This window comes from Bos taurus, chromosome 3, assembly GCF_002263795.3.
Source record: "Bos taurus isolate L1 Dominette 01449 registration number 42190680 breed Hereford chromosome 3, ARS-UCD2.0, whole genome shotgun sequence".
NCBI lineage: Eukaryota > Metazoa > Chordata > Mammalia > Artiodactyla > Bovidae > Bos > Bos taurus.
In genome coordinates, this window is record NC_037330.1 from 15889221 (window position 1) to 15902030 (window position 12810).

The 12810-nt window shown below is 43.3% G+C and overlaps 1 protein-coding gene across 6 annotated transcripts in view; it reads left to right on the forward strand.

Annotated features, from left to right (window-relative positions):
* Positions 1-12488, forward strand: part of KCNN3 (potassium calcium-activated channel subfamily N member 3) — a 176617-nt gene extending 164129 nt beyond the window's left edge. For 5 of the 6 annotated variants that reach the window (XM_002685991.7, XM_005203799.5, XM_010802964.4 and 2 more), the window contains one exon: positions 1860-12488. In XM_002685991.7, coding sequence (XP_002686037.1) covers positions 1860-2156 — 297 coding nt within the window. In that variant the 3' untranslated portion in view covers positions 2157-12488. The remainder of the gene's footprint in view (positions 1-1859) is intronic. The other variant, XM_005203798.5, reaches the window with a different exon arrangement.
* The last annotated feature ends 322 nt before the right edge of the window (positions 12489-12810 follow it).

Here is a 12810-nt window from a genome sequence, read left to right on the forward strand (position 1 = left end):
CTGACCATGTGCAACAGACCCCCTTGCTAGGCACATCTATGAATATTTATTCATCAAAAAATGTTAGCTGAGCATCTCTTATGTGCCAGATACTATTTTAAGTCCTTGGGACACGTCAGTGAACACAATAGGCAAAGGTCCCCACCCTGGAGGGGATTTCATTCTAGTGGGAGAGGGCAGACAATATGCAAAAGAAACAGCAGATAGTTAGTGTATTAGAAGACAGCATCAAAGAAAGGAAAGCATTGAGCAGGGTTAGCGGGTCAGGAGTGGAGTGGGGAGAAGGTGCCTTATTAACAGGGGCGTGGGGGAGGGGAGGGGATTTTTTTTTTAATTGGAGTCTACTTGCTTTACAATGTTGTGTTAATTTCTGCTGTATAGCAACGTGAATCAGTCATATGCATACATATATCCCCTCCCTTTAGAGCCTCCCCCCTGCCCCCATCCCACCCCTCTGCTGCTGCTGCGTTGCTTCAGTCGTGTCCGACCCTGTGCGACCCCATAGACGGCAGCCCACCAGGCTCCCTCATCCCTGGGATTCTCCAGGCAAGAACACTGGAGTGGGTTGCCATTTCCTTCTCCAATGCATGAAAGTGGAAAGTGAAAGTGAAGCCGCTCAATCGTGTCCGACTCTCAACGACCCCATGGACTTCAGCCTACCAGGCTCCTCCATCCATGGGATTTTCCAAGCAAGAGTACTGGAGTGGGGTGCCATTGCCTTCTCCATCCCACCCCTCTAGGTTATCACAAAGCACCGCTATGAGCTCTGTATGCTATACAGAGCTTCCCACTAGTATCTGCTTTAAACATGGAAGTATATATATGTCAGTGCTACTCTCTCAATTTGTCCCACCCTTTCCTCCTGTGGGGAGGTGATTTTTAAGGGAGGTTTAGAGGAGGTGAGGCTGTCGGCCATGGGATGTGTATGGGGTGAGTACTGGTGATGGGCGGGTCCCAGGACACTGGGAGATGGCACGAGAGCAGGATGTTTACTGGGGGGCAGTGTCAGGACCATACCTGTCAGAGAGAGAGGCGGGTAGAACGTGGCAGAAAGAAAGTCTGAGCCATGATACGATAGACAAAGTCTTCGACTGGCCCACGGCAGTTCCCAAGGTGGACTGGCCCTTCAGAGGTGTCCCAAATTGAGGCAATGTCTGTTCTTGACCAGACAGGAGAGGCGCTATAATCTCTGCAAGGCGGCTCCCTTTCACTGCAACTCAGGCCAGAGTGAGTTTCTTCAGATAATCGTACATTCTGGCGGCGGTGTTGAAAGTGAGCAGGGGGCGGAGCAATGACTTCATTACTATGTGTAGTTATTATTAACTTCTATTTTGTAAGGAAACCAAGGTTCAGAGTGTTTAAGGGACCTGAGGGAGGGTGCACTGTTAGTGAGCAGCATACATGTACTTGAACCCTGGCCTACCGATGATGAGTCTGTTACATTGTCCACTCCCTGCCTCAGAGCCCTCTCTTTTTAATCAGTAGGTGTCATTGCTGTATTAGCTGAGAGGTTGGATGCAGTTAGAAACGGAGGACACATTAGGGACTTGTTCTATTTCAGAAGTGCTGCTGCTTTTCCATCCTACCTATTTTCTAATATATTTTTAAAGGTAATATGCATTCTTTTTGTAATAAAACAATAACAACATAAAAATCACTGTGCCAGGAGCCTCCATGTCTTTAAGAAAGTAAACGGCTTCTCCATCCTTGGCCAGAGCAGACACAGCCGATGTGGAAGCTGGTCCCTGGAGAGTGGTCTTTCCATTGTCATCTGGCAGAGCATCTCATTTTTCTCATCACAGATTCCCTGTGATGACCTGTTGTCTTCCCACCTCTCACCTCTCCATCTCCCCAAACAGATGCAGAATGTCATGTATGACTTGATCACAGAACTCAATGATCGGAGCGAAGACCTGGAGAAACAGATCGGCAGCCTGGAGTCTAAGCTGGAGCACCTCACCGCCAGCTTCAATTCCCTGCCCCTGCTCATCGCCGACACTTTGCGCCAGCAGCAGCAGCAGCTCCTGTCTGCCCTCATGGAGGCCCGGGGCGTCAGCGTGGCGGTGGGCACCACCCACACCCCACTCTCCGACAGCCCGATCGGGGTCAGCTCCACCTCCTTCCCGACCCCATACACAAGTTCAAGCAGTTGCTAAATAAAACTCCCCACTCCAGAAGCATTACCCATAGGTCTTAAGATGCAAATCAACTCTCTCCTGGTCACTTTGCCATCAAGGAACATTTCAGACCAGGGATCGTAAAGAAGAGACACCGAGCTAATTAACTAACTCATGTTCATTCAGCGTGCTTGGTTTGATATGCCTTGAAACCAGAAATCTAATCTCTGTTTAGGTGCCTCTACTTGGGAGCAGGAAGAGGAGATGACAGGAAGCGACGCCTCTGGCAGGGCCCTTGCTGCAGAGTTGGTGGAGAACAGAAATCCACGTTCAATCTCAGGTCTTCACGTGGGGAGGGGTGGGGGGTCAGATGCACTGAAGTAGCCAACAGTGAAGCCAGCCTGGAGGTGGGTCCCGCTGTGGGGAGGGTGTGGTATCAGGCTTGGGAGATGGGTTCCTCACCCCTGGGGTCCTCCAGCCCACTGCTTTCCTTTCCTTTTGTCTAAGGAAGTCCCCAGAGGACAAAAGTAAGAGAGAGCTGTCCACAGCTTGCCAAAATAGATGTTCTTTCCTCCCATCCCTTACACAGTCATAAAATTTAGACTGAAAGAAAATTTGATGAATAAAACGCCAGACTCTCCATTCAATATTAATACTCATATAAACCCATGTATTTGCAAGCGTGTGCATGCACACACACACACACACACACACATCCCACATTCAACCCAGGTCTTCTCTTGTTTGCACTTGACCCAAGTAAAGAGGGACCTGGTACCTTACTCTGCACACAATAGGCACTCTCTAAATGCACGTTGAGTTGGTCTGAATCTGGATGTGGGTGCTGTCAGTTCAGTGGGTTTGCCAGCGTTGCCACATTCTGAGCCTCACTGAAGACGCAGGTCCCTTCAAATACAAAACAGGGCACACCATGCTTGCTTTGAGACAAATGACAAGCCAAAATTGGCATTCTGGAGAGATAAGCAGCCTTCTAAAAATAACAGCTTCTGCAGAGTTTTTATCTCGTATCCAAACAAGCTGTGTTCCACGGGAGTGCATGATCAGGTGTGTGGATATGAGGGCAGGGGAAGAGGATCTGTGCACACATGCACACACATGTGTGAATAGGTGCAACTCCAGGACACCTTCATGAATAGAAGTATTGTCTGGGGGTTTGTTCAGTGATGTTTATCCAGTAACAGTTTTCCAGCCCCCGATGTTAAGAGCACAAAGGTGTCAAGGGCCTCACATGAGAGCTGGGAGGAGAAGTGAGGATGAGTGACCCAGGTGGTCCCTTCTATGTGACCTAAAACCACACCAAAGTGGAAGGTTCTGAAGATAAAGGGAGCCCTTAGGGAACACTGTGGGTAAGATAAGGTGACAGAGATTTGTCAGTAGCCTATTCCTATTGTGCCACGTTTATCTCGGTGCAAAAATTATTGTAATACTTCTCCAACTTCAAGAGGCTCCAGAAACATCCAGATCCAGTGTATGACAGGCATTGTGAGGACAGGGCATCCGGATGCAAGATATTTTTCTCATACCATCATGTAACTATACATAATGCTTGTGATGTGAAAACCATCCAACTAGTCATCACATTTCTCATTCCAAGGTCTCTGACTTCTGCTTGTGGGGACTTAAATGATACTGTAGGGAACATTTCATCTGTTTAGGGTAAAATGAAGGATGTCATCTGTGGTGTGGATGATGGTCCTGTGGGGCATCCCAGGACAGCATCACCTTTCTGAGAGCAGAGTCTAGCTGTGTACAGCTCTGGGCCTGGTCTTCTAAGGACAAGAGAATAATCAGACAGCAAAAGGTAGACAACCTAGGAAGGCCACTCTTTCAAGAAGACCTGGTCTCTTGTTAAATTTCTTCTTTTATCTTTTTGTATTGCTATTGCTCTTCCCTCAATGGCCTCACTTTTATCTCAATAACTCCTTTGAGCATTTTCCTTGGTGGTTCTGTATACCATAGATGCCACACTTACTGCTGGCTTTTCTTTTTACTTGTTATTTTTACCTATCGATTATCTAAAAGATCCGTATCCTTTTTTATGTCCCAAGAATGGTGCTCCTGTTTTCAGTGACAGCTGAAAGTGTAAACAGACAGATAAGCAGAAGAAATAACCATGTGTTTTCTTTGTGGCATTAGTTCATTTCACAGGTCAACCTGAGCGTGCCAATTGCGATCATCTAAACTGCAGCCCTCAACTCTTAATTCCTACTCACTCTTCCCATTCCCCAGGTAGCCCCATGATGTGTGTGTGTGTGTGCACACGTGCACATGTAGGGATTTAATTTGAATTTCAAACAAATGGCATGCAAGATTCCACCGCTACGCCTCCTGCCAAAAAGTATGTGCAGACTGTCACTGACCCATTGTTGTCCGTGGGTGGCTCTTCTTTAACCCATCACTAATGCTGTTCACTTGGGTAAATCCTAATGACCAAGCTAGCAACACTAGCAAAGAGAGTGTCTGGAGATACTTTCAGCAACAGCAGTCACTGGTATCCTAGAAACACACAGGTGTTTGTAGTGTGACTAGACCTATTGGTAGTGCAATAGCTAAGTAAGGTTTTTCTCCTTGGGAAAAGAGTATTTACTCTTCAAAAAAAGAAAAAGATCTAATTCTCATTTTGACCCTCCAGTGGTAAATGGGACGCTGCTCCTCTGCACTATTTCAGCTTTAGGTGGGGAAGTTACCTATTCTCCTGCAAGTACAATCAACCTTTGATGACTTAGGTATTGATTATCCAGGATGTCACCCACCCGTTTCCTTCCTACAGCCCTTCTTTTGGCTAAGTCCACTGAGCCTCAGCATCACAGTCAGATGGGAAAGGGGGCCGGCTGGGTTTTCGTGTTACACCTTCTTGTCCTGTAATTTCAAGTTTGGTGGTAGAGGAGATTTAATTACCTACTCAAGAGTTGGCTATATGAAAAAAAAACAATTAATTATGGTAACCTCACTCCAGTACTGAACTGATTGAGTTCTTCCCCCTTCTGGAAGTCAGACCCAGTGGCCAAGCCCCTCCTATAATCTTTCTGTTAACTCAATGTCAGATCAAAGTATACTCTGATATTCCCTAAAATATCTAGACACTTGAATTTAAAATATAGAGCCACCCTCTCATTGCTTAAGCCATATTATAGCTTCATGTACTGTAAAGGCAGGGATGTATATGATTACTTAAGACCACTAATCTCAGTGGGATTTCAGGACAGAACATCAGTTGGTAAGTTATACCAGACTAGGGGCTCACCCCTCCTTAGATTGAAGTCCAAATAAAAATCTGCATCATTGGATCAAAGGCCACATATGTGTGATCATCATCAATAAATGATCATAAAGTGTGTATGAACTGCTCTTGCCATCCTCATAATATGTAACTTCATGACATCATATCTCTAGAAAGGTGTAATACAATGCAAAAGAGCAAGAGGGGTAAGGCCTTGAATCACCACTAACTTCTGACCTCAGCAAGTACCAGTGGTGTAACAATAATCTCGTAAGTGAGAAGGTATAGAAAATGTATTCACAAGTAAATTCTAAAGTGTGGAGCAAGTGCAAACTGTTGTTGTATATTAAAGGCTGGGAAGAAACAATATTGAAGAAATAATGATTTTAATGCATTTAGGGCTTTCCCCTTTGATATTTTATAATTTCTTATGAATAAATCATGATGGAAGAGAATAAATCTAGAGATACAGAATCAGAATAAATAAAAATCTAACACTGGATCCACATCTTTGGCCAATGAATATAACCACCTCAGACCTCAATTTCTCTATACTTAAAATGAAGACAACAATTAATATTCTTAAGTGTGAAGTATTCAATAGATTTTAAAATGGAATCACTACTGTCAACAACACCAGCCCAAACCAACTCTGTCTAGTCCACACTTTGGTGTTGCCTCAGAATGTACTCAGTAGTTACCAAAAAGTAATTCTTACATATTGACCTATGTGAAATTAGCAGGGAGAGAAGCATGGGATTAGCACATAGTCCCAAGACCTCTCTCCTCCTTCAGAGTGCACCTCATCAAACAATGCACCCCAAATTAAGAATCAGTGTTTCATTCCAGAACCCATGATGTTGCTACCATCACAGTACCAAATTGAGATGCTATGAAGTCATTGCACTACCAGTAGGTTACTGCTCTTTTAAAGTTACTGCTTTTAAATCGTAAAATATATCCCCCGTTCTGCAGTCATCCCACTTCCCTAGATGTTGCTTAGAAGCAGATGAAGGCTCGGACGTCATCATTTTGCTGCCCCTATTGACTCTGCACGCATTTGATTTCAGTACCTTAGACAGCTACCTGATGGCTTCCTGGTAGGCGGGAGCAGCCTCTTCCCTTCCCATCCTTCCGCTGCAGTCGGTCGGCTTAATGACACCCTGGACAGCATCCCTTCCTTCTCTACTGCCGCCAAAGTAAATGTTGTGGGAACGGGATCACTGATACCACTCAGAAAGGAATGTTACAGGGATAGCAATATTAAGTGTCTGCCTCTGGTAGTAGAATATAGGTGAGTTGCTCTTCATCCTGAAAGCTTGTGCCAAGCTGCATGAATAGAAATTAACACTAAACTCCTGTCAGACAAGTAATATGTAGATTTTTCCTAAAATAGACTGAAGCTTATTAAAAAGTTCTCAGTGGAATGGTATAGAAATATATACAGATAGATAAAGAAAAAAAAAATAACTGTGATCTTTTTCCTTACGCCATTACTGGAAATGCCCAAATATGAACTGGAGTTCCCTCTGAACAAAACCATTATCAAATCGTCAACGTATGACCTCCAAATCTAGGTGCCAAGTGCCCTGCCACAGTTGTTTACACACCTGAGGAACGTGTTCTGGAAGCTGTACTCTTGGGCTTGGACCATGTGTTGAGACAAAACAGACGTTGTGACCAACCAAGCTGATGGAGGAAAAGCACAAAATCCAATACCAACCTATAGTTCAGATCCCAAAGAGATGCTGAATTTATAGCCAAAAAATTTTTTTTGACAAATCAAATGTCAATCTGATCGGAACAGCCAACATCAAAGTTCACAGAAGAAGGACAGGGAATAAACAACATTCTCTAGCTGTATCATATTGTCTCAGTTTTTGAACCTCAACCAGGACTGATCTACCTTCATCAGACACACTTTTTAATGGCGCAACAACTCAGTATTGGTCCCAGACTCTCCATTCTGCACTGACCAGAAGAGAACAACAAGAGGGAGCAGCAGGATGTCAATGGAGGAAATATATCCATGGCAAACTCAGAGACTGATGTGTTTATATTCAGAATCAGATGAGCTTCAATATGAATTTGCATCTTGCCTCTGTACTGCTTGCTATTTTTTAATGATAGGAGAAAGTATAACAGTTTATTTTAAATATGAAATATATTGCTATATTATAAAATATATTGTAACTTTCAATTAACATTTTGTATCAAATTAGTCTTTAGCAGGTACAGTGTCAACCTGCCCTCCCAACGACTGTTTCTGGGTACACATCACTGTTGGTGACTGCCTGACACCCAGACCAAGAGTCCTCAGCCTCCTGAACTGCCATATTCTAATTCTCTGAGACCTAATAGAGATAAAAGAACGTTATACCCCACTTAGAAGACTAATTCTACCCTAAATTCTTTCAAGCCATTTCAGAAGAGATTTTAAAAGCCATCACTCCTTTAGTAGCTGTGCAAAGCCAGTTTAATTAAAGGGCAGGCTCTTTCTATCTAAATGCAAAGGCCCTGTTACATAAATGATTTGTCTCAAACTCAGCCAATCCGTTTTTCCTTTGGCAATGGCAGAATGGGGCATAAGGAAGGGTCTTGTTCTCCTGTGACACAAAAGAGTCAGAATCCTAGGCATTGTAAGTTTCTCTGTGTCAGAGTATAACTGGGATTGGAATTCCATTTCCCTGGGGGCCCAGTGAGAGCCCAGCGGGCAGTTATGCTTTTCCGAGTTGGCTCCTTGAGGGAGCCAGGTTTCCACACATTTAACCACAACATGGAGGACAGCTCCTAAGGGAATGAAGGGAGGAGGCAGGACATGCAAAGAGCTGGGCTTCCTTTTCTGCTAGTTTAGCTGGGAGGAAAGAAAGAGTTTCCATCAAGATGTTTTTCTTTATTGGCAAAACTGTGACAAATTTTCTACTTCAGCAACTATGATATCGATGTCCTTCCTTCTCTGATAGAGCAGTTGAGACACATGTGTAAACTTTCTCACTTCCCTCCTTTGGCCATGGGACTATTTGTAGATGAAAACAGGATGCATTTGGTCATGGAATGAAGGTTTCCTGGAATCAGTGGCCTCCTCCCGAGGAGGACCCTTGCTTGTTGTCACATTGGTAAAATATTGCACAGGTGCACACCAAGTAGCATCAGGATAGATTCTTCAACCGAGTGTATCTCTTCCCTTCACAATCTCTGAAAATTCACACAGATGTACTGAGAGTGCAAAACAGTAGGTTTTCTCCTGGGAGAAAGGCTGGAATCCTCTCACACTTCCATTTTATTTGAGCTTAAATATAGGTAAGGCTGGGGCCTCCGTGATGTTATTCATGCCATCCGAAAGAGGAATATCTAAATGCCCAGCTTCAATCTGCTCATGTGGCTGAGAGCTAACTTGGAGACACTTTTTATTTCGTTTTTATTCATTGAGCCTTTTATTTTGTATTGGAGTAGAGCCGATTAACAATGTGGTGATAGTTTCAGATGGACAGCAAAGGGCCTCGGCCATACATATACATGTATCCCTTCTCCCCCAAACTCGCTCCCATCCAGTTTCCCACATAACATTGAGCAGAGTTCCCTGTGCTATACAGTTTATCCTTGTTAGTTATCCATGTGAAATACAGCCGTGTGTACCTGAGCACACATTGTATTTTTATTGAGCTGAATTCTCTCAGTCTCTATACTGGTCCTCAGTTACATGTTTGGCTGAGCTCCATTAAAGCCATCAGAACTCCTGGGCACCTGTTTTTAGCAAGTTACTCACTTGGTAATGGAAATTAGTTTATTCTCAATTTTATAATTGACTGATGATTGTACTGGTGGTAATTTATTTGTCTCATAATACTTTTCTGCTACTAAATAGAACTGTCTCTTTTGGCTTTTCCTTCTAGCTGTTCTCAGACGAAGACTTCTACGTTTATAGAGAGTGTTCTGATTTTTCTACTCAAAGTTATTATTCCATCTAGAATTAAGAAAACCAATACAAATTCCTGATTTGGGGAAAATGGGACCTTTGGACAGTAATTCAGGCATATAGCTATGTGCTGACAGTTGTTAAGTCAAAGTGTGGTCCACAGATCGGCAGCATTAGCATCACTTGGGAACTTGTTAGCAATGCAGAATCTCGGGCCGCATCCCAGACCTACTTAACATATTAGGCATTTTAACAAGGTCCCCATGTGGTGTACATATTAATTGTAAGCACTGTCCTGACCACACAGCAATGGTAAATAACATTATTACTATTCAGAAAATCAAACTATTTCTTCCTTGACCCTCATGTATAGAATTCTTTGATGAAGTAAAGGTCCCATATGATGATAAAAACAAATGCACCTTAAAATTCCTCTTGAGGTCAGATAGCTCAAGTGGTATATACAAAGAAGCAGTCTTTTCCCAGTCTTATTTTAAAAATACTCGCTTCCTAGCCTTGAGCCATCTCAAAGCACTTAGCAAAAGCTGGCAGGGCCATCAGAATATCAGGTGGTTCCTCGGGTCAGGTCCCCGGGAAGGCCACCTGGCTCCCTGCTCAGCATAATGCAGAAATAGCTGCATCTGTGTTCCTCCCTTGAGAAACTCAGCATCCCATCAGTGGGAACTCTCCTCCCTAGGGGAAACCAGCAAGAGAAGTTAGTTTAACCATCTAGAAACATTCCTAATCTCTCTTTAAACCAAGTCTCTTATTCGTTACACCAACCAGACACTCTGAGGTAAGCAAGGAAAGGTGTGAACTGTGATATTGGCGCCATAAATTGATATGTACCCAGAAACAGTTATGTTCTGAATTAATGGCTTTAACCTGTTCATTGTAAAAAGTGCCTTGGACTTCAATCTAAAGAGGTCAGTATAAATATATGTGTGTGTGTGTGACATATGTAGGCAAATATTTACATATTTATACATACATAGGTGCACACACATATACCCTGCACATTCATATATAACATATACATACATATATAAGTGCTTCGTAAGATATCATATTGCTATTTGCAGCTCCATTTCTTTTGTCTGGTCCTATGCTTATTTGTTCAGTGAGACCTTTACATAGAGAGGTTCTATCCAGGACATTGATGTATTTTTTTGTTTGTTTTTTACTTTTTATTAAAAAGGTAAAGGATATAAAAAGTCAAGTGCCTGAAGGTTTTGAATGGAACTGTGGTCAACTTTCTCAGGTCGCCAAAAAGGAAACTGAATTTGCTTGCGGGAACCATTTTTCTGTTTCAGTGGCTTTGTTCTCCCTCTGCAGGACTGCCTAAGTAAAAGTGGTTACAGTGATTTTGTAATTTCATTATAATCCATTTTAACAGCAAACCTTTTGTTCACTGTAGTGCCAAGTTCTCTTCACACAGCAGCATCAGAAGGCTCTGGTCCTTATGAGCTAGGCATGGTTTTGTTGTCATCTGAAAGACTAAATTGTAGGAGATGGGGTTCAAATACTGCTTGGGTTTCCCAGGTACCTCAGAGGTAAAAATTCTGCCTGCCAACCAAGGCATGGGCTCGATCCCTGGGTCAGGAAGAGCTCCTAGAGAAGGAAATGGTAACCCACTCCAGTATTCTTGCCTGGGAAGTCCCATCGACAGAGGAGCCTGGCGGGCTACAGTCCATGGGTCACAAAAAAGAGTTGGACATGACTTAGAGACTAGCCAAACAAATATTGCTTCTGTTTAGTAGCACTCACAGAAGGACAAGTAGAAATTTCTCTCCCTGAACCAGGTGAGACTCTAAGATGGCCAGCCAAGGGACCCCAGTGAATGTTCTAGAGCTCCTGCTCCCTGCCTTTCTATAATAACACAATCATCTCTATTGATCAGCCTGTCTACCAAAGGTCATCTCGTTCTATGGTGGACAGCTTTTAAGGGACCCGCCTCTCTGGTTAGAAGCTCTCCAGAGTCCCAGGCAGAGTCCCAGGCAGAGTCCCATGGTTCCCATGGCTCTGTTCATGAGCTCAAGGAAACACTTTACTTCTTCACATCAGCTAAGTCTTCTCTCCATTTCCCTGCCCAAGTGGCAATGCCCTCATGACAGCCAGGGCCAGGCCAGAGAGGCAATGCCCACTCACGGTGTCAATCAGAAGAGACACTTTGAAATAGCAGAGGGGCCCAGAAGGACAACCAGTCTCTCCAGCTGTCCCACTACTACAGCCTCATTTGTGGAACGGTCATTAAGAAGGCTTGGCAGGACTTCCCTGGTGGCTCAGTGGTAAAGAATCCGCCTTGTAGTCTGGGGGACGTGGGTTTTATCCCTGGAAGATTCCACTTGCATGTGCTGCAACTCAGACCCGATGCATGCAGTCAAGTTAATTAATTTTTTTAAAAGGCTTGGCAAACCAAGTTCCCCAAATTGAAACCCCCATACCATACTGTTCTCCCCATGAACTCTCCTGTAGTTCTAGATAAAAAAGAAGAAGAAAAAGAAAAACGCAATTTAGGTACTTTCAAAACCAGTATCTAATATTTGAGGGTTTTTTCTCAGTTAAAATATTTTCAAAAAAATCTAGCTATATTTCTGTAGCCATTCATTACTTAAAGCTCTTTCCAAAATCCCTTATTGAAGGAATGCATATACCAACCCAGTGATTACAAAACAACAATACTTCATACTTAAAAACAATAATAACTTTCATCCAAGGACCTCAAATGTCAATAATTCAATTATCACCCTGTGAGGTAGATGACAGATATTATTCCCATTCTTCAGATGGGAAAATTGAGCTAGAGAAAAGCAAGCAGCAAATAACTTATCAAAGTCAGGAGTTAAGCTGAAAATACAACCTAAGACTTTTCAGCACATTTGGGAAAGAACGGAAATTAATGGCTCAAATTCTATTGCTGGCCACCGTTGTGAAGAAGACCAAGAATATATGTCAACCACATGCCTAGACCCAGGCTTGGAATGTAAATGGTGGGTGGGTTTGGAGGTCTGGGTGGGAAACGATATCTCTTTCTTTGTGCAAAGTGTGAGAGTTGTGCCCCTGAGGGTGAGCTGAGTCTATGGCCTTTGCCACTTCCTCTTGAACTGAAGCTGGAGAGAAGGGGCATTATAAAAATGTTCTGGTAAATGCTGATACGATGGCATTAAATAAAAACAAGAAGGGAACTGACTCAAACAGAAAACCAAAAATGCAAGCGGCTGATTTCCTTTAATTTTATCTTCTTCCTTCCCTATGTCTGCAGTTGTGAAAACAGAAGTTTTTAAAGGAGGAAATCTTAATTTAGGTTGGAAACAGAGCCCCCTGGAAAAAGTTGCCCCTTTTCTTTAATCAAGGTCAGCATTGCCTTAGTGTTGATGGCGGTGCCTGACTCAAGAGATTGGCCCTGCCAAGAAGCGAACATGAGTTTAGTATCTAACCCAGTTTTAACAACGTGGGGGAGAAAGTGAGAACTGTGCCAGAGGTAAGTGACTGTTATCAATGAGGATGCATAGACACATTGATGTGTGATCAAGTAC